We start from the raw sequence: 21,253 nt of genomic DNA, 5'->3' as shown, positions 1-21,253 counted from the left end.
CACAATAGCACATACAACTCTAGACAACGCAGCTCAAATGTATCCTGTAGTTCATAAAGTAAGTTGAAAATTACTATAAATTTGCCTACCCACTGCAGGGAAAAACCCCTAAATGTGTACATTAACTACTTAACCTTGAGACTTCTTTCTGTAGCATTACCTTCATTTATATTTATTTCAAAAGGTGCATGCATACTTTACTAGTTGATACTAAAGAGAGCAATACAAAAATCTTCCATTTTATTTATTTTATTATTTTATTTTATTTTTTTGCTTATTGTGTAACCCAGTGAAGCATATCATGTCTAATGGAGATGCTGTTAATCAAGAAACTGAGAACTATTATTGTCTCATAAATTCTGCTTGGCAGTCAGACATGGAAGCAAAAGTGCTTTCATTTGATGTACCTTCAGGGTGATTTTAGGAGTTAACATTCATTTTCATGGGAAATAGAATGTCATATTAATCTTCTTATGCGTAGCATCTTTGTGATTTTCTCTCACTGAGAAAGTCAAGTGCAAAAACCATTCTGTCCTTAAGTCCCCTTGAATATCACATGTTCCTACTTCTATTTATTTTTTAAAAATGTTTGTTTGTTTGTTTGTTTTGGTTGGAGAGACAGAGAGAGAGAGAAAGAGAGCCTGCACAAGCAGGAGAGGGGCAGAGAGAAAGGGAGACACACAATCTGAAGCAGGCTCCAGGCTCCGAGCTGTTAGTGCGGAGCCTGACACAGGGCTTGAACCTGTGAACTGTGAGATCATGATCTGAGCTGAAGTTGGATGCTTAACCAACTGAGCTACCCAGGTGCCCCTGTTCCTACTTTTAAAAATATAGAAAATCTAAAACATGCAGTGAACTACAGAGAATACTGTACAATGAACTTCCATATGCACATCACCTAGCTTCAATGATTGTCAACATTTTGCTCATCCTCTCTCACATATATATCTCCCCATTTTGTCTTTGGGGAGGATCCTATAACATTTTAAATTTTAAAATTCATCCTTTGGTATACCTTATACATTTAAGATTTACAAACAAATCCGTTCAGTGTAAACAGGGTAATTCTCTGGAAAATGAAATTCAGAAAAATAGATTGATATCCCTTTTCACAAGATTGACCTCAGTTAAGATCGTCAGCAACTTGGTCACTTGGTCCCATTTCTCTCTCTCTTTTTTTTTTTTTTTTAATTTTTTTTTCAACGTTTATTTATTTTTGGGACAGAGAGAGACAGAGCGTGAACGGGTGAGGGGCACAGAGAGAGGGAGACACAGAATCGGAAACAGGCTCCAGGCTCTGAGCCATCAGCCCAGAGCCCGACGCGGGGCTCGAACTCGTGGACCGCGAGATTGTGACCTGGCTTAACCGACTGCGCCACCCAGGCGCCCCGGTCCCATTTCTCTTATATGTTTATATATTTATTTCTACCTATTTACACAATCAGCCTTCTTTGGCTCACCTGGTCTACTCACTGTTGGTTTCTCCACATGGTAGGCATTCAATAAATTTTGAATAAAGAACTTGCTAGATAAGTGAATGAAGCATTGTATGTCCCCAAATCAGCATCTTTACTCATGGTATCTCCTTGTCTAATGCTTTACCACTTTGTTTCTGCCAATGCAGAGAGAAATACACATATAAAGCTTGTCGCTTTCATTCCCTTGGCTTTTGTTACTTTCTTTGCCATTCTTTTTTAGTTTTGTCCTTCTGCCACTCTTACTGTTCTCTTTACCCTTTGGAGTATGAGAGTTCTACAAGGACCAGTCTTTCTTTCAGGACTTAGTTTGAATTTTGTTTTCTCTGTGATCAATGAAACTGATTAGCTCTTTTTCTGATCTACTTACTAATCTCTATACTGTTCATTTAGACACTTTCTTGTACTGCCTTGCATAATTAATATTTTAGCAAACATATTGTTTCTCCCAGGAACCTTTTAAAAATTGTTTTTGTTTTATTTATTTTTTATTTTTTTATTAAAAAAATTTTTTTTCAACGTTTATTTATTTTTGGGACAGAGAGAGACAGAGCATGAACAGGTGAGGGGCAGAGAGAGAGGGAGACACAGAATCGGAAACAGGCTCCAGGCTCTGAGCCATCAGCCCAGAGCCCGACGCGGGGCTCGAACTCGTGGACCGCGAGATTGTGACCTGGCTTAACCGACTGCGCCACCCAGGCGCCCCGGTCCCATTTCTCTTATATGTTTATATATTTATTTCTACCTATTTACACAATCAGCCTTCTTTGGCTCACCTGGTCTACTCACTGTTGGTTTCTCCACATGGTAGGCATTCAATAAATTTTGAATAAAGAACTTGCTAGATAAGTGAATGAAGCATTGTATGTCCCCAAATCAGCATCTTTACTCATGGTATCTCCTTGTCTAATGCTTTACCACTTTGTTTCTGCCAATGCAGAGAGAAATACACATATAAAGCTTGTCGCTTTCATTCCCTTGGCTTTTGTTACTTTCTTTGCCATTCTTTTTTAGTTTTGTCCTTCTGCCACTCTTACTGTTCTCTTTACCCTTTGGAGTATGAGAGTTCTACAAGGACCAGTCTTTCTTTCAGGACTTAGTTTGAATTTTGTTTTCTCTGTGATCAATGAAACTGATTAGCTCTTTTTCTGATCTACTTACTAATCTCTATACTGTTCATTTAGACACTTTCTTGTACTGCCTTGCATAATTAATATTTTAGCAAACATATTGTTTCTCCCAGGAACCTTTTAAAAATTGTTTTTGTTTTATTTATTTTTTATTTTTTTATTAAAAAAATTTTTTTTCAACGTTTATTTATTTTTGGGACAGAGAGAGACAGAGCATGAACAGGTGAGGGGCAGAGAGAGAGGGAGACACAGAATCGGAAACAGGCTCCAGGCTCTGAGCCATTAGCCCAGAGCCCGACGCGGGGCTCGAACTCACGGACCGCAAGATCGTGACCTGGCTGAAGTCGGACGGTTAACCGACTGCGCCACCCAGGCACCCCTGTTTTATTTTTCTTTATTGCTGCTCTCTTAACACTATCTTAGTTCCTTTATGTAACCAGGACCCAATGCATTTTGTTTTCTTTTGGCCACATTTTTCTATTTTCCACATGCTGCTATTGTTCAAAACAGCCTGTAGCTAATTGAAACAGCATCACCAGAGTTAGCAAACAAAACAAAAGACAGAGGGTCCCAGTTACATTTGAATTTCAGGTAAATACCAAACAATTTTTTTAGTATAAATATGTCCCACATATTGCACGGGTCATACTTAACTAAAAATATTTTTCATTGTTTATCTGTATAACTGGGCATCCTATAGTTTATCTGGCAACTTTAAATTGAAAGTTTATTTTACTTTAATTTTGTTCCCCAGATAAAAAGGGTAGATAAGTTAGTAGATATCTTCCTTGAATATGTCAGATAGTTGGATCCTGATGAATGATTTAGGTTAGCTAAAATTTCTTTGGAAGCCTGGTGTATTGTAAATTGAACCCTGCCTCTGTCTTGGTCTGTTCTTTCTTAGTTTTTAGTGATACACAGTCCATTTGGTGTCCGGGCTCTATACTGCTGTTATATCTAGCCTTTACCCATCCTGGTACAAAGAGTTGCCGAAACCCTAATCAGTCTCTCTCTTACTTAATCTTTCACCTTCCTTTCTCCATTCTTGATTTTTTTTCCAGCATGCCCTTCTTCCTTCTACCCCCATAGCCTGGTTCTTTCTCATCTACCACAAACACCTCAGAAGTCCTCATCAGCCCTGAAGAACATGCCTTGATTTTATAGTGCTCACATGCTCTAGCCTATCCTTTTGTTACTGTTTTTTTTTCAAAAGTATTCTGAAATTGTCATTTCAGTTTTTCTGTTCTCCCTTATTTCTCAACTGAGTTCTCTCCTTTGAACACTCCCTCCAGTATTCAATATTTATTTTTAAGTAATGTCTACCCCAACATGGGGCTTGAACCTACAACCCTGAGATGAAGAGTCACATGCTCTACTGACTGAGCCAGCCAGACCCCCCCCCCCTAATTTTGGACATATTTTGAGATCATTTTGCCGTAATGTGACCTGTGAGAAAGAGAGGAATTAACAATGACTTCAGGGTTCTCTGTTTTTAGAATCTAGAAGGATGAATTTGCTATTAACAGAGATAGGCAAGATCCTAGGGGAAGCAAGATTTAAGGAAGGATGAGGAGTTAGTTTTGAACATGTTAAATTTATTTTATTTTATTTCATTTCATTTTATTATTATTATTTTTTAACATTTATTCATATTTGAGAGACAGAGACAGAATGCAAGCAGGGGAGGAGCAGAGAGAGAGAAAGAGAGAGAGAGAGACAGAATCCTAAGTGGGCTCCAGACTTTGAGCTATCAGCACAGAGCCTGACACCGGCTCAAACCCATGAACCATGAGATCCTGAGCCGAAGTCAGATGCTTAACCGACTGAGCCACCCAAGCGCCCTGACTGTGTTAAATTTAAAACGCCCATGAGGATTCAAACAGGGATATAGTTTACTAAGAAGTAGTTACAAAACAACGAATCTCTCTGAATTGGGGAACATTTGCTGATGAGTTAACAAATCATCGTTAGCCTTGCAGTCATGAATTTGCTCTTAGAATAGATGAAAATTGGAGTGCAGCTGACATACATAGAGCATGGCGTACTATGATGATGGAATAACCTCACTTATAAAAGCACCAGAGCAGTAACGTCTGAAGCGTCTTTGCTTCACTGCTTCCTCTGAGGTTCTAATGAAATCTGTGGTTGCTTTTCCCAGATAAATATACATGCAAACAATGTTTTACATGATATTTCAGGGGACTCAAGGATTTCTTTCTTCTTCGGGTCACTTAACATCTGTGCTGGATGTGTTCAACACAGTATTTGCCCTCTTTTAGGAGCCAGTGTTATTTTGGCTCCTATTTTGGTTGTATGTTTTTTACCATTACTTTCTAAGCAGTAATCAGAGTGGTTTGCATGTGAAGAGTACTATTTATGTTAGAGCATTTTCTGAAGCTATGATCACCGTGACCTTTATGGTACTCTTTTTCAGCTATCCTGTCGGCAGTTACACAGGAAAGTGAAGTTACTTTTTTTTTCTGTTTTCCAATTAAATCGTGGTAGAGCTGAGATTGAAGCCCATGAGGGTATTTTCTCAGTCTCTTGCTTTGATGTATGTTCAGTATTTCCTTCAAATTAATTCTTCGGGAGTTGCATGAACCTGGAGAAGAATCATTTACCTGTTTTTGCTTTTTCTATGACTTACCACAGTTTGAAAATTACAAATGATCAAAACCAAAGCTGGAGTTTTTTGCCATTTTTTTAAATTTAAATTTTAGCTAACATACAGTGCAATATTGGCTTCAGGAGTAGAACTCAGTGATGAATCACTAATATACAACACCCAATGCTCTTCAAAGCAAGTACCCTCCTTAGTAACCATCACCCATCTAGCCCATCTCCCACTCACCTCCCTCCATGAACCCATAGTTTGTATTCTGTCATTAAGAGTCTCTTGTGGTTTGTTTCCCTCTCTTCTCTCCCCTTCTTCCCATATGTTCATCTGTTTTGTTTCTTAAATTCCATATGTGAGTGAAATCATATGGTATTTGTCTTTCTCTAACTGACTTATTTGTTAGCATAACTATAACATAGCATAACTTTCTCTAACTGACTTATTGGTTAGCGTAATACACTGTAGCTCCATCCGTGTTATTGTAAATGGCAAGATTTTATTCTTTTTGATGGCTGAGTAATATTCTATCGTATATATGTTCCATATCTTACTCATCCATTTATCAGTCGATGAATGGGCTGTCTCCATATTTTGACTGTTTTGGGTAATGTTGCTATAAACACTGGGGTGCATGTACCCCTTCAAATCTGTATTTTTGTATCCTTTGGGTAAATATCTAATAGTGCAATTCCTGGATCATAGGATAGTTCTATTTTTAGTTCTCCAGAGTGGCTTCACCAGTTTGCATTCCCACCAACAGTGCAAGAGAGTTCCCCTTTCTCTGCATCCTTGCCAACACCTGTTGTTTCTTGTGTTGTTAATTTTAACCATTCTGACAGGTGTGTGGTGGTAACTCATCATAGTTTTGATTTGTATTTCCCTGATGATGAGTGATGTTGAGCATCTTTTCATGTGTCTGTTAGCCATCTGGATGTCTTTGGAAAAGTGTCTATTCAGGTCTTCTTATTTTATTTTATTTTATTTTTTTAACTCTCAAGTTAGTTAACATACAGTGTACTCTTGGCTTCAGGAGTGAATCCAGTGGTTCATCGCCTACATATAACACCCAGCACTCATCCAAATAACTGCCCTCCTTAATGTCCATCACCCATTTTCAACACCCCCTGCCCCCATCAACCCTCAGTTTGTCTTCTGTATTTAAGAGTCTCTTATGGTTTGCCTCCCTCTCTGTTTTTATCTTATTTTTTCTTCCCTTCCTCTATGATCATCCGTTAAGTTTCTTAAATTCCACATATGAGTGAAATTATGTGATATCTGTCTTTCTCTGACTGACTATTCATGTCTTCTGCTCATTTCTTAACTGGGTTGTTTGGTTTTGGGGTGTTGAGTTTGATGAGTTCTTTATAGTTTTGGATACTAATCCTTTATCAGATATGTGATTTGCAAATAATCATCTCCCATTATGTAGGCTGCCTTTTAGTTTTGTTGTTTCCTTCACTATACAGAAGCTTTTTATCTTGATGAAATCCCATACTTTGTGTTTGCTTTTGTTTCCCTTGCCTTTGGTGACATATCTAGTAAGAAGTTGTTCTGGCCAAGGTGAAAGAAGTTGCTGCCTTTGTTCTCCTCTGGGATTTTGTTGGTTTCCTATCTCACATTTAGGTCTTTTATCCATTTTGAATTTATTTTTGTGGATGGTCTAAGAAAGTGGTCCAGTTTCATCCTTCTGCATGTCACCATCCAGTTTTCCTAGCACCATTTGTTGAAGAGACTGCCTTTTTCCATTGGATATTCTTTCCTGCTTTGTTGAAGATTAGTTGACCATATAGTTGGGGGTCCATTTCTAGGTTTTCTGTTCTGTTCCATCGATCTATTTGTCTGTTTTTGTGCCAGAGTCATACTGTCTTGATGATTGCAGCTTTGTAATTAGCTTGAAGTCTGGAATCGGGATGTCTCCAGTTTTGCATTTCTTTTTCAGTATTGCTTTGGCTATTTGGCATCTTTTGTTGGTTCCATACAAATTTTAGGATTGTTTGTTATAACTCTGTAAACAATGTTGGTGGTATTTTGATAGGGATTGCATTAAATGTGCAGATTGCTTTGGATAGTATAGACAGTTTAACAATGTTTGTTCTTCCAATCCATGAGCATGGAATGCTTTTCCATTTCTTTGTGTCCTCTACAATTTCTTTCATAAGTGTTCTATAGTTTTCAGAGTATAGATATTTTACCTGTTTAGTTGTGTTTATTCTTAGGTATCTTATTGTTTTTGGTGCAATTGCAAATGGGATCCATTCCTTGATTTCTTTTTCTGCTCCTTCATTATTAGTGTATATAAATGCAACTGATTTCTGCACATTGATTGTATATCCTGCAACTTTGTTGAATTCATGTATTGGTTCTAGAAATTTTTGGGTGGGGTCTTAAAAAAATTTTACAGTGAATCAACCAGCATCAATAACACTACCCATGAAATAATAATACAAATATAAAAAAATACAAATCAAATAAAAATGTGTAATGTACTAATATGATGAAACATGAAAGATTTATTTATAAGGATAGTAGAAAGTAATATAGGAGTCTTAGGCAAGAAATTAAACCAGGGCAGATACTTTTTCTGTTAAGGATCAGATAATATACTTTTTAGGATTTATGGGTCAGATATCTGGTCTTTGTTGAAATTACTCAGCATTGCAGTTGTAGCACAAATATAGTAATGAACATTATGTAAAGAAATGAGCATTACTATGTTTAAGTAAAACTTTATTTATAAAAACAGGAGTCAGGCTGAGTTTGGCCTATGGGATATAGTTTGTTCAGCCCTGGATTAAACTACTCATGGCAATTTCAGATAAATTATAATTATAAATGATAGATATAGATAGGTGACTTTTAATGAGACAGCATTGTTTTTAAAGTAACATTCCGCTCAGACTAAGCTAGAATTCCCAAGAGAGGGGACTCAGGGTCTGCCTTTAGGTGGGCCAGGAGTAGTGAGAAAGTGCCGCCCAATCCCTCCTAAATACATAGGGCTGAATATCTCAGTTTTATCACAGTTTTAAATATTGGGGTTCCACATGAAAAGATATTTCACTGATAATAAAATTTGAAAACTATTGGATTATAGAAAGTAGTAACTAAAATCTGTAGTTTTCTTTTTTTATGTTCCCTTTACATAGGCAAAGCAGAGTGTACTTCTGAAGTAAAACATATCATTTCTACTGAAATGTGTATGTTTCATAGATAACAAAATGAGATATATTGGAGTAAAAAATAATAGAAATTGTATCTGTGATGATTAAATTATCAGATAATTATTTAAAATTCTACTTTGCGTATTTACATATATACACCACTGATAGATGAGTAATGCTTTGTCTTAATGTCTAGTTTGTTTGTGATCTGAATCTTGCCTGAAGTTTTATGAAGTTAACCTTCAATGATATGAGTTTATGTAGAGTAATAACACTGAAGTAACACAGATAATATAGGTTCCTCTCCAGTGATGTTTAAAAAGAATTATTTATTAGCTAGATTTAAAGTTTTATGGAAGTGGGAAAAGTGTATATATATACTGAGAGATCTGGACGTGCTGCCTAAACTTTATACTAAAGTCCTTAGATGGTTGGGAGGCTAAACTTTCTGTATGATGATGTAGGGAATCATTTGAGGCCAAAAAAAATAGTGATATTGGCATTTTGAGTTGATGTACATGAGAAAACATATCTATCATTTTATGTATATCTGTATATTTTTTCACCTCAACCTGAATCTCTGTAAGAAAATCAATAAAAACTGTCTGTTGGGATTGATTGTCTTAACGCAGCTTACTTCTTTGGGCTATAAAAAAGGGTTTTCTGCTCATATTAAAGTGCTGAAATGATATTATGGTAAATTTACATAGGCAAATTTACAATGGTAAATTTTTGCTGATCTTAAAACAAAGAAATCTGTTACCTATTATGACCTCTAAACTTTAAAGGTGTTCTTCTAAAAACATCCATATGCAGAAATCTGAAAAACAAGATGAGACATGATTAAATCACCTCTCAAAATTGGCGTTTGATAAAAGAATAATTATGTGGTTCAGCTGTTTATAAGTTGAAGCTAATATAGAAAAAATATTTCAGGGAAAGACCTAGAGTTTATTTTTTTTATTGACTTATGTAAGCACTTTACCTTTTGAGCTCTATAAAAATATGAACAATTTCTGGTCCGAGATTCTTCTTTTGCACGTGTGAACTTTTATGACTAGATTACTTACATCAAGAGAATTCATTGACTAGTAAAGAATGTTGATGATGAGTTTGGTATGAGGTAGAACTCTTGCTTCCAAAGGACAGGAGAAATTTATCTTTCCCTATTTATTTGCAAGGTATTCTCAAATAAACCTTCTGTTAGCACATGACATACTCATTAGCCCTGGACCTAAGAGAAAGTTCAGGATCACAGTGCTGGCAGATTCAGTGTCTGATGAGGACCCACCCACTTCCTGGTTCATAGACAGCCTTCTTCTCATTGTGTCTTCATATGGCCGATGAGACAAGGGAGCTCTCTGGGGTCTGTTTTATGAAAACATGAATCTCATTCATGAAGACATCATTCTCGTGGCCTAATCATTCTCATGGCCTAATCACTTCCCAAACAGCATCACGTATGATTTTCAACATATTTAGGGGAATTTTGTAGCACCACATTAGTGTTGGTCAGTAACTGGCTGCAAGAGGGCATAACATTTTAGGTGAGGTAGTTCTTTTTTTTTTTTTAAATTTTTTTTTTCAACGTTTATTTATTTTTGGGACAGAGAGAGACAGAGCATGAATGGGGGAGGGGCAGAGAGAGAGGGAGACACAGAATCGAAACAGGCTCCAGGCTCTGAGCCATCAGCCCAGAGCCTGACGCGGGGCTCGAACTCCCGGACCGCGAGATCGTGACCTGGCTGAAGTCGGACGCTTAACCGACTGCGCCACCCAGGCGCCCCTAGGTGAGGTAGTTCTAATGTGACTGAAGGTAGTTCTCTAGAGAAGTAGCTAAGACTGTACCTTGGGGGGGTGAGTACCTTGGTCTAATCCAGTGTGCTGGCAAAAGGATTCTCCTGCATATTAGAAACGGAAAATAGGAACAGGAGTTAGCTGTTCTCAAGAAGTACTGACAACATGACAGCAATTCATGAGATAGAAGAAAATGTGAAAATTGACCCATGAGCTTGAGGTCATGTACCATAGGGATATGCCACACAGGACTCCAAAGCCCATTCTAGTATGTTCCAGTACTGGGTGTGCATGCTGTTCACCTGAAGCCCACAAGATAAAAAGTTCTATTTTATTAAGGTATTCAGTTGAAAAAGCAGGGACCATCAGTATTTTTTATAGTCTAATTCCTTAAATCACCAGTCTCTAGTTATTTAGAAAAGAAATAGCTCCTTGGGAAAGTGCTGGGTAGATGCATAGTTAAGCTAATATGACTTTTAGAGAGCATTAACCATAGGGCCGCTTGAATCCAAAGAAGCTGTGTATTGCAAAAGTAAGTACTTTTTAAACGATAAAGGTGTTTTAGAGAGTCTTACATTTTGAGACTTAGGATATTAATGTGTCTCAGTTTACTCTCAGGAAGGTTGACAGGAAAGAAGGACTTTGTGGTTTGTTTCTGTTGAACAAATGGATGATTGTAGGGCTGTAGCTCAAACTAGGTAACAGACGGCATCATTTTCATTGTGTTTTCAGTAATTGCTATGCTCCTGGCCCCCCAGTACCAGTTATTCCATTAACACTTCGTCAAGTTTCACCCTCCAGTGGTTACCCTCCAGCTGTTCTACAGAGACTTTCAGCCTAATCCCTACATAGCCCATCAAGTATCAAATGCTGCTTTTGATGCATTGGTGTTATCTAGAAAAATGTTCATGTTTTTCTTCTTCAGTACCATAATGCTACCTTTGACTGGGCATTTTTGTCGACGAAGAAGTGTTTGAAATACGGAGGAAAGCTCGTGGGGAACAACTGTGATTTTGTTCCTGACATCACTCTCATGTCTTTCATCCTCTTCTTGGGCACCTACACCTCTTCTATGGCTCTGAAAAAATTCAAAACGAGTCGTTATTTTCCAACCACGGTAAGTACCTGAGCTTTAAATAACTTCCATTGAATTTACACAATAATACAATGTTTAATAATGAAAAAGTCACCTGTAATTCAACTTTTGCAATTTTGTGCATTTAAAAATTGATTTCCAGTCTTTGTCCATGTGCCTATTATGTATTTTTAACCTAATTATAGTCTGGCTTTGAAAAGCCTTCCATGGATAAATTCTGTCATAAATTCTATCATAATTCGTATTGTACTGAGGGGGAAAAGTGGGATGTACTTTAGTATCTAAAAATGCATGAGTAAGAAAAAAACCTGTTAAATCCATACTTTGAAAGTACATAAGCAAAAACTCTTCATATTAGTAACAGTTTTTATGTAGAATTTCTTGTTCATGAGCTGTACATGTAGTAATTTAGTAGTTGAATTATGGGCTGTGGGAGTAAACTTACACTGTGTCGTTACACCAGTATTGGTATAAGATACGAGCATCATCTGAGCCAAATTTTCCTTCCCATAATGATGAATGCTGTAGTACAGAAAAACAGATAATTGAGCTGGGTTGTGCAGACATCCTGTCTCCCCTTAATATGCTTGGGTGAACATAAAATCAAAACTGTGGTTCATGGAGGGACTGCAAGATAAGACCAACATTTAGTTACTGGCGTTTTGTTTTTTTACCTGCAGAGTGAAACTAAGATAATCCTTTGCTTTGCAGTTCAGTTCTCAGTGTTTAAGGTGTCAGTTTTTCTTAGGTAATCTTGATTATACCTGATTTTTATCAATGAGCTGCTCTAAGCAGCTAGAATCTCATGAAATCTCTCCCCTTGTGTTTTGTGTAGAAGAAGTGGAAAGACTTTAGAAGACAAGAGATGCAGTTGCTGAAATTCCTTTCTTTCAATTCCTAGGAAATGAATCATCATATATTCACTTTCACCCAGGAAACTTTCTGACTTTTTCTTATAAAAACTTATTTTTCTTATAAAGTTGAAAATAAAGGGAAAGATTGATAACTGTTTTCGTCTGTTTGGGCTGCTATAACAAAATACTATAGATGGGTGACTTATAAACCAGAACAATTTATTTCTCACGTTTTTGGAGGCTGGAAAGCCCACGGTTATGTACCAGCATGGTTGGGTAAAGGCCTTCCTCCTGGCTCATAGCCAGCACCTTTTCACTATGTTCAAACATGGAGGAAGGGCTAGGGCTCTCTTCGGGGCCTCTTTTATAAAAACATTAATCTTACTCATGAGGGTTCCACCCTTATGACCTAAGTACCTCCCTAAAGGCGCCACCTCCTAATACCATCTTTTTGGGGGGGGGGGGTTAGGATCTCAACATACAAATTTGAGGCGACACAACACTGACACCATAGCAATAATGAAATGTCCCAAACTAGCTGGCCTAAGGAATGAAAAATCTCCACAAAGTCAAGGTGCCTGGGTGGCTCAGTCGGTTAAGTGTCCGACTTCAGCTCAGGTCATGATCTCATGGTTCCTGGGTTCGAGCCCTGCATCGGGCTCTCTGCTGAACGCTTGCTCAGAGCCTGGAGCCTGCTTCAGATTCTGTGTCTCCTTCTGTCTCTTCCCCACCTCTGCTCGCTCTCTGTCTCACTCTGTCTCTCAAAAATGTAAAAAAAAAAAAAAAAAAAAAAAAATTATAAGAAAAAAAAAAGAAAAATCTCCACAAAGTGAAACATAGAAAGAAGCATTCAATTTAATGTGTCTAAAATGGGCATCACAAAACAGTGGTAAACAGGCATAATTCAGCCTACAGCCATTCTTTGTTTAGCCCATAGTTTGTGAACACGCACACACATGAGGCCTTGGGTGGAGCCTATACTTTGCAGGTAGTTATTGTCCTCATAACTCTAAGACTTGGCTGCTTTGCAATTTCAGATTAACTGCCTGTCCCTGAAGATATTTGAGCTTGTAACACCAGTTAACTTAGTCCACCTTTTCAATGGTATGAGTTTTGTGTGGACCAGATGCCTTGGGTAAATGTCTTTGAGGACAATTGCTTCTTCTCTGTTGAGGTTTTTCCTTCTTAATTATTAATCCATTAGACCCCTCTTTCTCTCCCCCCCCCCACCCCCAGCTCACACTTCAGGAATTATCACCTTTTTATCTCTTCCACTTGCCAAAGCCTGAAATTATATAGACATAGCATGTGGAAAACAAGAAAATTTGTGAAGCAATTGTTAGTTGTAATTTACAAAATAAACTAGTTTCATCCTTAAGATAAATATAGATCATTTCAACTGCCTATGTAGACATCACCTTTTTCTTCCAGCAGTAACTCCCAAATTGATAACAGCTCTTCAGACTTAAAGGAATTTTCCCTTTATAAGAGCCCAAGCAGGTCATTTCTCAGCATTGATAAATGCTGCTGAGAAAGTTATGAGCATGTGAAAATAGAATAATGATAGCAATCCAGTTTCAATTCCTACTAAAAGGTTTCTCAGCATAGTTTAGAATTATATACAGCAATCATAAAATAAACAGGGGGCAGAAAATATATGTGATTTCTAAGGAGCAATGTTGAGGTGTGTAGGCTTTCAGACCATCATCTCTCCTACTCACTTTATGTTTACAGCTAAATAATAACAATACATCGATAAATTCACACTTGCGTGAATAATAAGAATATATTTTCTGCTCTCTCATTTGCCAAAATGTGTTTGGATTTAAGCTGACACTTAGAAGGAGGGTCTCTAAAGATAGGAACCAATAGATTTATAGATCTTTATGCTTCATGTTATTCTACAATAAAAATTTGTATGCTTAAATAGAATAAATTAGACAATCCTTGAATGCTGGGGCAATAATTGAGCCAACTGTTTTTTTTTTTTTTTTAAATTTTTTTTTCAACGTTTATTTATTTTTGGGACAGAGAGAGACAGAGCATGAACGGGGGAGGGGCAGAGAGAGAGGGAGACACAGAATCAGAAACAGGCTCCAGGCTCTGAGCCGTCAGCCCAGAGCCTGACGCGGGGCTCGAACTCACAGACCGCAAGATCATGACCTGGCTGAAGTCAGACACTTAACCGACTGCGCCACCCAGGCGCCCCAAGAGCCAACTGTTACTACTTCCTCACTCACACCAACAATGCACATGAAATTGCTAAAATCTCAAAGTGATCATGCTGGATGACAGTGCCCCTGTCCTACAAAATGTCCTCTTTTCCTTTAGTGTGACAGGACATTTCTCTCTAGCACTCTCATTTCTAAACATTTGTATTTTAGTCAATTAAGACTGTAAACCTCTGGAATTCTGTTTTACTTCTGCATTATTCCTCACATCAATTAGCACAAGGCTGGGTGCAGACTAAGTACTCCATACTTGATGACTAGTGGGAAACAGCAAAATTGAGGGAAAGGCTGCATTTTGTGGAAAGAGCACACATAGACGGGAGAACCCAGAAGCTCCACTGCCAGCACCGCCATTAACTAACAGTAGCCCTTTGATGGCTAACTGTGGACTTCAGTTATAACACCCAGAAAAGGAGAGCTCAGCTAGAAGACAATTAACATCCTTTTAAGCTCTACAGTTCTGTAATTTTAGAGAGAGTTTGCTGACTCCATCTCCTAAATTAAATGAATTCTCTATTTTAAGCTAGAGCTTATGGCAATGATCAGTACTTACAAATTTCTCAAAATTAATTTTTATCTCCATCTTTATGCCACGTCTGCTTTTACAGCTGCTGCCAACCTCTGTCTGTGGATGATCCACAGTTGTTATATAGCAACTTCAAGATGTGGTTTTTCTTTCCACATTTGAACATACTCATCTTCCTGTATTCCTTATTTCGGCTCATAGTATCATCTACCCTCACAGCCATCCAAGATCAAAATCCCAGAATCATATTTGGTGTGTCAGTCTGAGCAGGAAGCAAATTATACACCCAGGTGGGATGATTTGAGGGGTTTACTAAAAAGCATCATTTCCAAAGTGCAGTTAGGTTTAGGGAACCCATGAGGGAGAATGTAGTGTCCAGTGCTAGGAACCATGGGTTGTTACTACCCCTGGCCCGAAGGTTGTGCAAAGGGAATGGTTGCTGGACCCCAGAGGAAAAGAGTCGAGAGAGCTGTCCTGGGAGGTAACATGAGCTCAGGCTGAGGGATATAGCCGGCCTGAGGAAGTCTCACAGCAATACAGCTATGGGAATATGTATTTTGATCTCTCTCTCTTTTACTTCTGATGGCCTGCCCAAGCTGCTGCAGGCTAAACCCAGCTGGAGAGGAAAGGGAATCTACTTCAGACCACAGGCCAGTCTCCCAAGGTGGAGAGCATGCTGAAAAGCAGTAGAAACTTTGGTGTGACAAAAGATAATAGCATTTTATTTGCCTCTCCAAATTTTCTTTTTGATTATCAAATTAAACTTGTCACAGTCCCCTTGATTATCCTGCTCTAATCTCTCTCCCTATACTTACACTCCTGTTCCTCTAGTTCAGCCCATCATTACTTTTGCTTAGACCAGGGTCAGTTATCCACTCTTTCCATCCTTCATGAAGCTATTAGCAATTCATCAAGACAAGCACTTACAGTAAAAGAGTTTGTCTTTGCTAGCCTGTCTATCAGGAATTTAATTTGTATATCAGGCTTGTCCAGAGAGCCCTAATACCGAGGGGAATATTGATGGAATACCAGTACACCACTGCCTGTCTTCTTTGTGGCCCCCATTCTTTTTAGAGGAGCGCTTCAGATCGTTACCATATATAGTTACTGGGCTATTATGTCAGCCTCAAGTCTTTAGTCAAAGTCTTTTGGCATCAGAGATTCCTGTAGGGGCATCACAGCATAATCTGTAATCTTCTGTGGCAGATGGCTCAGGACATTAACATGAAATGGTCTTCCAGAGTCCCATACTGATAAGGGATTATATGCACGCAAGGAAGATACCATCGCTGCATGTGTGCTGGCAAAATGAAAGCAGTAATTTAGAGCAGGATTGTGATTAGTGGTCGTGGAACTCATAAATCTATGGAATCTGAATTAGACAAAATTTGTTGATACTTTGATATAGTCAAATGTAATATGGCTGACTGCTGTATGTCATTGGCATGAAAATGTGTTTCTTAAGGAGCTACTTAATTTCCTCTTTTTCCCCCACTTAGTGTAAGTAACAGTTTTGACTGTCACATGAACTGGTATAATGGTAAGCTTCTCTTTTTAATATGCCTTCTGATTGTTATTGTCAGTTAAGTAAATAAAATGAACTCCAGGTAACGTCAACAGCTATGACACTTTTTGCACTTTATTTAGATGACACTTGAGAAGAATTTTCTTTGATATCCTTTAAAAAAACCCAGTATTTTATACTCTATAATTAATTAATTTATCATTTAATATTGAAAAAAAATATTGTGTCCCTAATGTGTGCTTGATACAATTCGAGGGGGTAGGGATACAAAGATAGGTAATTCATGAGTCTGGCACGTAGTAGGAACTAAATATATATTTGTTGAATAAGTTAGATTTTTGGGCTTTCAGATGCGTGTGACTCATTTTGATTCTTCTGATCCATTCATGCTTACTGTCTTCTATGGAATCACACTTCGGTGCTTTCCTGTGACCTAAGTAATTTGATGATGGTTTGAGGAGCTGGCTTTATGTATAAGAAAAAAGTACAGAGTTTCTGTAATTTCAGTGGAAATATAATGAGCATTTCAGTTAGGTGACACATTTAGTTTTCATCCATGTGAAACACAGTCTACAATTCCACAATTTGCTATATTTCTGGCTCTGTGACTTTTAGTTGACATTTTGGCCTGTGACAGTTCTATTAAAGTTGGATGTGTTTAGTTGGTAAACAACTCTTTACAAGAATTAGGTGACATCCCTTTCTGTTTTCTTTTTTTTCCCCAGAAACTCTCTTGGTAAATGATAACTGTCAAACTAAAACCAATAATGTATCCAAAAACTAGTAAGAACTAATGGGCATGTATTCTCCATCCCACGTTCTAGTGTTGGTAATGTTGGGTGATGTTTGGGTGTTTCTTGCAAAAACATCAGACCACATTATGCCATTGAAACTTATACAGAAAATGTCTTTGCTGTCAGTGAAGGGGAATCAGATTTTCAAATTCTTGTGTTGTTGTATACCAAGAAAAGTAATTTTCAAAGTCAAATTTGTTTTTAATCCAAAATTGATTTTCATATTTTTTTTGTAAGACTAACAAAGGGATATTTGGTTATAACTACAACTCAGCCTATTAAACATTTAACAAAGATTACAAATACTTCAGTTCTTATAGACATATGACAAAAAATGCAGTTAACCTAATTGAGCCCTAAGAAAAATAAGATTAGGAGCACTAAGGGGCCAAGTGTTCTGTGAGTGCTCTTAAACAGTCTGTGGACAGTAATTTTGACCATGATTCTTTATTGGTCCTGAGTTCTTTCAGCTTACTTGATCATCATAGGAAAGTTACCAGCATTGAAATCCATTCATCAACACAAAATGACCTCCTACTCCATTTTCAGATTGTCTGATTTATACACATGACTTAATAATTATTCTTTTTAAAATGTTGATTTTTGTACCTTAATATAATTATAAAACCACCTTTCTTTTAAGTCCTGGAACTCTTTCTTATATGCTGTTGGGGGCCATATCAAGACAACACTATTAGAGGGCCAAGAAATTTTGTTAATTGGGTCTTAATGATTGAATTTTAGCGTTAGGACTTTGAATGCCATCTAGTCCAATACCACCTCTTAATTTCTGACAAGTGTTCGTCTGCGGAATGCTTCCTAGAACAGGAGCTCCTATCTCTGAGGGAATTCCTGATAGAAACACAAATCTTGCCTGCCCCAGCCTCTGTCCCCAGGATCTGCCCTTGCCCTCTGAAGCTACACAGGACAAGTTCGTCCTTCTTCCCTGTGACAGATGTCACATATTTGAAGACACTTTCTCTCTGCAACTTCTCGAGGCCGACCATCATTTTTTATGCAGTGGGTTTTCTGGAACCCTATTCCTCTGGTTACCCATCTCTGGATCAGCTCCAGATTTGTACTCTCTACTTAGAATATAGTGACCAGGTTGAGGTACAGCATCTCTCATGCAATCTGATTATTTGCTTCTGGCATACACTTAATAGGTTTCGTGCTCTGCTCAGGTTTACAGCAGGAGGCAGGAAGAGTCCCAAGCGTGAAATATCACCAACTTTCCTTCTGAACTGCTTCGTAGGGCCACTCCACCTCTGTTCCGTGATTGGAAATACTATTTTCTCTTTCAGGTAGACTTTCATTGGGAAGCTCTAAGCCCCACTCAGATAAAGTGCCCAATCCATTTCCCTTCTTTGTTCCCCAGCTCTCTGACTCTGGATGTTACAGGGTGAAAATCCTGGAGTCTAAATCACACTTTACTTTTATTGAATTCTAATTACTGTGGGTATTATTGATTCAAAGTACAGTGTATTATGATTGCTATACTGATATTAGTGCTTATTTATTTTATAGTGCTATGCTTTGGCTACTAGGGAGGGAATCCAATTTCAAAATTCTCATGGTATTTTGTGCCTTTTCACGATTGCCAGAAGGCACCGCATTTATCTGGTATACTGTTTTCCATCTGGAATAAACGCTCTTTTACACTGTTGTTTAGCAGTCTCACCATTGTGAGAAGAACTGACATCATTGATTAATATTTATCGAGAACCCACAGGGTGCCTGCTGCCGTACTTGTCTCTGTAACAGCTCCATCCATCGAGAGCTGCTCTGCAGGCCCACAGCCTTTCCCCCGTTAACTCAGGAGCAGCTGTAGCCTTCGCAAAGTGAAAACCAAATGTCTTCTGGGGCTTCAGGGAAACCAGACTCATTTCTCCCCGCTGTAAATTAACTAGCTTCTCCCCATTGGTGTCTCCATGATTATGACTCTCTTAATAATTAGTAAGTACCATCCTTCATGAAGAGTATGTTTATAATAGATTTATTAGGTTGTTTTTGCCCAAGAATGGAGAACAGTGTATGGTTGCTTGAATTTCCCTTCCCATCCGTGTCATTTCTTCTTTGCTCTGGTAGTTTAAATAGCTAAGCTGATTGTTTCTTATTAGATTAATCAAGATATTTTATAATTAATTCTGAAGAGGACAGAAATATTTTTCTCTTCATTTTTATAATTAAAAAGTGGCAAACAAACAAATAGCTCAAAACCAGTCTTATATAAAATAATCTTAATTCAAACACATTTTTCTTTGCCGTATTCATGAATGGAGGTAGGAATTATCTTATACATTGTAGCACATCACTGTACCATTAAAAAAAAACACAACTATTTTTGTTTATAGCAAGCCCTTGCTATATATAATTTATCTTAGTTTGTATTTCACTTAGATTGCCATAGTTTATATTCCTAGGATATTGAAGTTTGAACCTGGAGAGACTTAGTGTTTGGCTACAGGGACATCCATGGGTTATGTCTGTCCAAGCTAGGTTTGAGGCCTCCAAATCTATAAGATTGGATGTGAAATCTTGTGGAAACTTGTTTCTCATGAAAACTTTGGTACCTCTAATCATGACCAGTGAGATCTAGAAGGGAATTAAGAACTATGGGTTTCTCCCATGGGGGAGGGGAAGGAAAAAAAAAAAGAGGTTAGAGTGGGAGAGAGCCAAAGCATAAGAGACTTTTAAAAACTGAGAACAAACTGAGGGTTGATGGGGGGTGGGAGAAAGGGGAGGGTGGGTGATGGGTATTGAGGAGGGCACCTTTTGGGATGAGCACTGGGTGTTGTATGGAAACCAATTTGACAATAAATTTCATATATTGAAAAAACAACAACTATGGGTTTCTTTCTTTCTTTCTTTCTTTCTTTCTTTCTTTCTTTCTTTTGTTTATTTTATTTTATTTTTTTTTTAAAATTTTTTTTTTCAACGTTTATTTATTTTTGGGACAGAGAGAGACAGAGCATGAACGGGGGAGGGGCAGAGAGAGAGGGAGACACAGAATCGGAAACAGGTTCCAGGCTCTGAGCCATCAACCCAGAGCCCGACGCGGGGCTCGAACTCACGGACCGCGAGATCGTGACCTGGCTGAAGTCGGACGCCTAACCGACTGCGCCACCCAGGCGCCCCTCTTTTGTTTATTTTTGAGAGAGGGAGACAGAGTGCAAGCAGGGGAGGAGCAGAAATACAGGGAGAAACAGAATCTGAAGTGGACTCCAGGCTCTGAGCCATCAGCACAGAGCCTGATGTGGGGCTCGAACTCACAAAATGTGAGATCATGACCCGAACCAAAGTCAGACACTTAACCGACTGAGCTACCCAGGTGCCCCCAAGAACTATGGGTTTCTTATTTGATTTCTTTATTTATATATTGGCACATAAAAGGGTGATGTTTTAGAGTTTTTGAAACTGCTCAAGTTTGATGAAAATGGAAGTTAAAATAAACAAAATGAAAGGAACTTCATGTATTTTTTTTTTTCTAAGTGTGTTTGGAAATGTGAGAAGAACCTCAAGAGAGTGATTCTTATCTCCTTAAAGTCAGACTCAGAGAAAGCTCTCGTTCACAGGTCCTAGAGTGTATCTAGTAAAAGCTGTATTTACTCAGTACTTGACATTTTTAGGGCACTTTCTAGTTCTACTGTCAGTTTTACCTTGTTCGAATTAAAGTTTAATTTTAGTATACGGCAAGACCTGAACAGCCTACTAAAATAGCACCCCTACCTGCCTTCTCCAATTAGAGGATTTGGAGTCGAATACAAAGGTGACCTGGGAAAAATCAATTTCCTTACTATGAAGTTTAAACTGGATCTAGTGTCTTAGAAATGAATGTCTGACAATAAACACTCTCCAGGAGTGGTTTCTGCTGTAACTGAGCTGTATTGTACAATTTAAGGGGAAGGAAGGGGAAATAGAAGTGAGTATTTTATACAGAACATATCACCCTGGCTGTGATTTTTAATGAGGTTAAGCAATATTGTTAATAAAGTAGCCCTTTTACCCCATAAATTTTAAGAAATGTAATTTCAAATCTTATTAACATTT

At 38.0% G+C, this 21,253-nt stretch overlaps 1 protein-coding gene across 6 annotated transcripts in view; it reads left to right on the top strand.

Moving 5' to 3' along the window:
• Positions 1-21,253, top strand: part of SLC4A4 (solute carrier family 4 member 4) — a 348,226-nt gene that overhangs the window by 284,888 nt on the left and 42,085 nt on the right. For all 6 annotated transcript variants that reach the window (XM_043572514.1, XM_043572513.1, XM_043572509.1 and 3 more), the window contains one exon: positions 11,103-11,294. In XM_043572514.1, the coding sequence (XP_043428449.1) occupies positions 11,103-11,294 (192 nt within the window). The remainder of the gene's footprint in view (positions 1-11,102; positions 11,295-21,253) is intronic.

Source organism: Prionailurus bengalensis, chromosome B1 (assembly GCF_016509475.1).
Source record: "Prionailurus bengalensis isolate Pbe53 chromosome B1, Fcat_Pben_1.1_paternal_pri, whole genome shotgun sequence".
NCBI lineage: Eukaryota > Metazoa > Chordata > Mammalia > Carnivora > Felidae > Prionailurus > Prionailurus bengalensis.
Note: the sequence above shows the minus strand (reverse complement) of the source record. Positions and strands in the feature narration are given on the sequence as shown.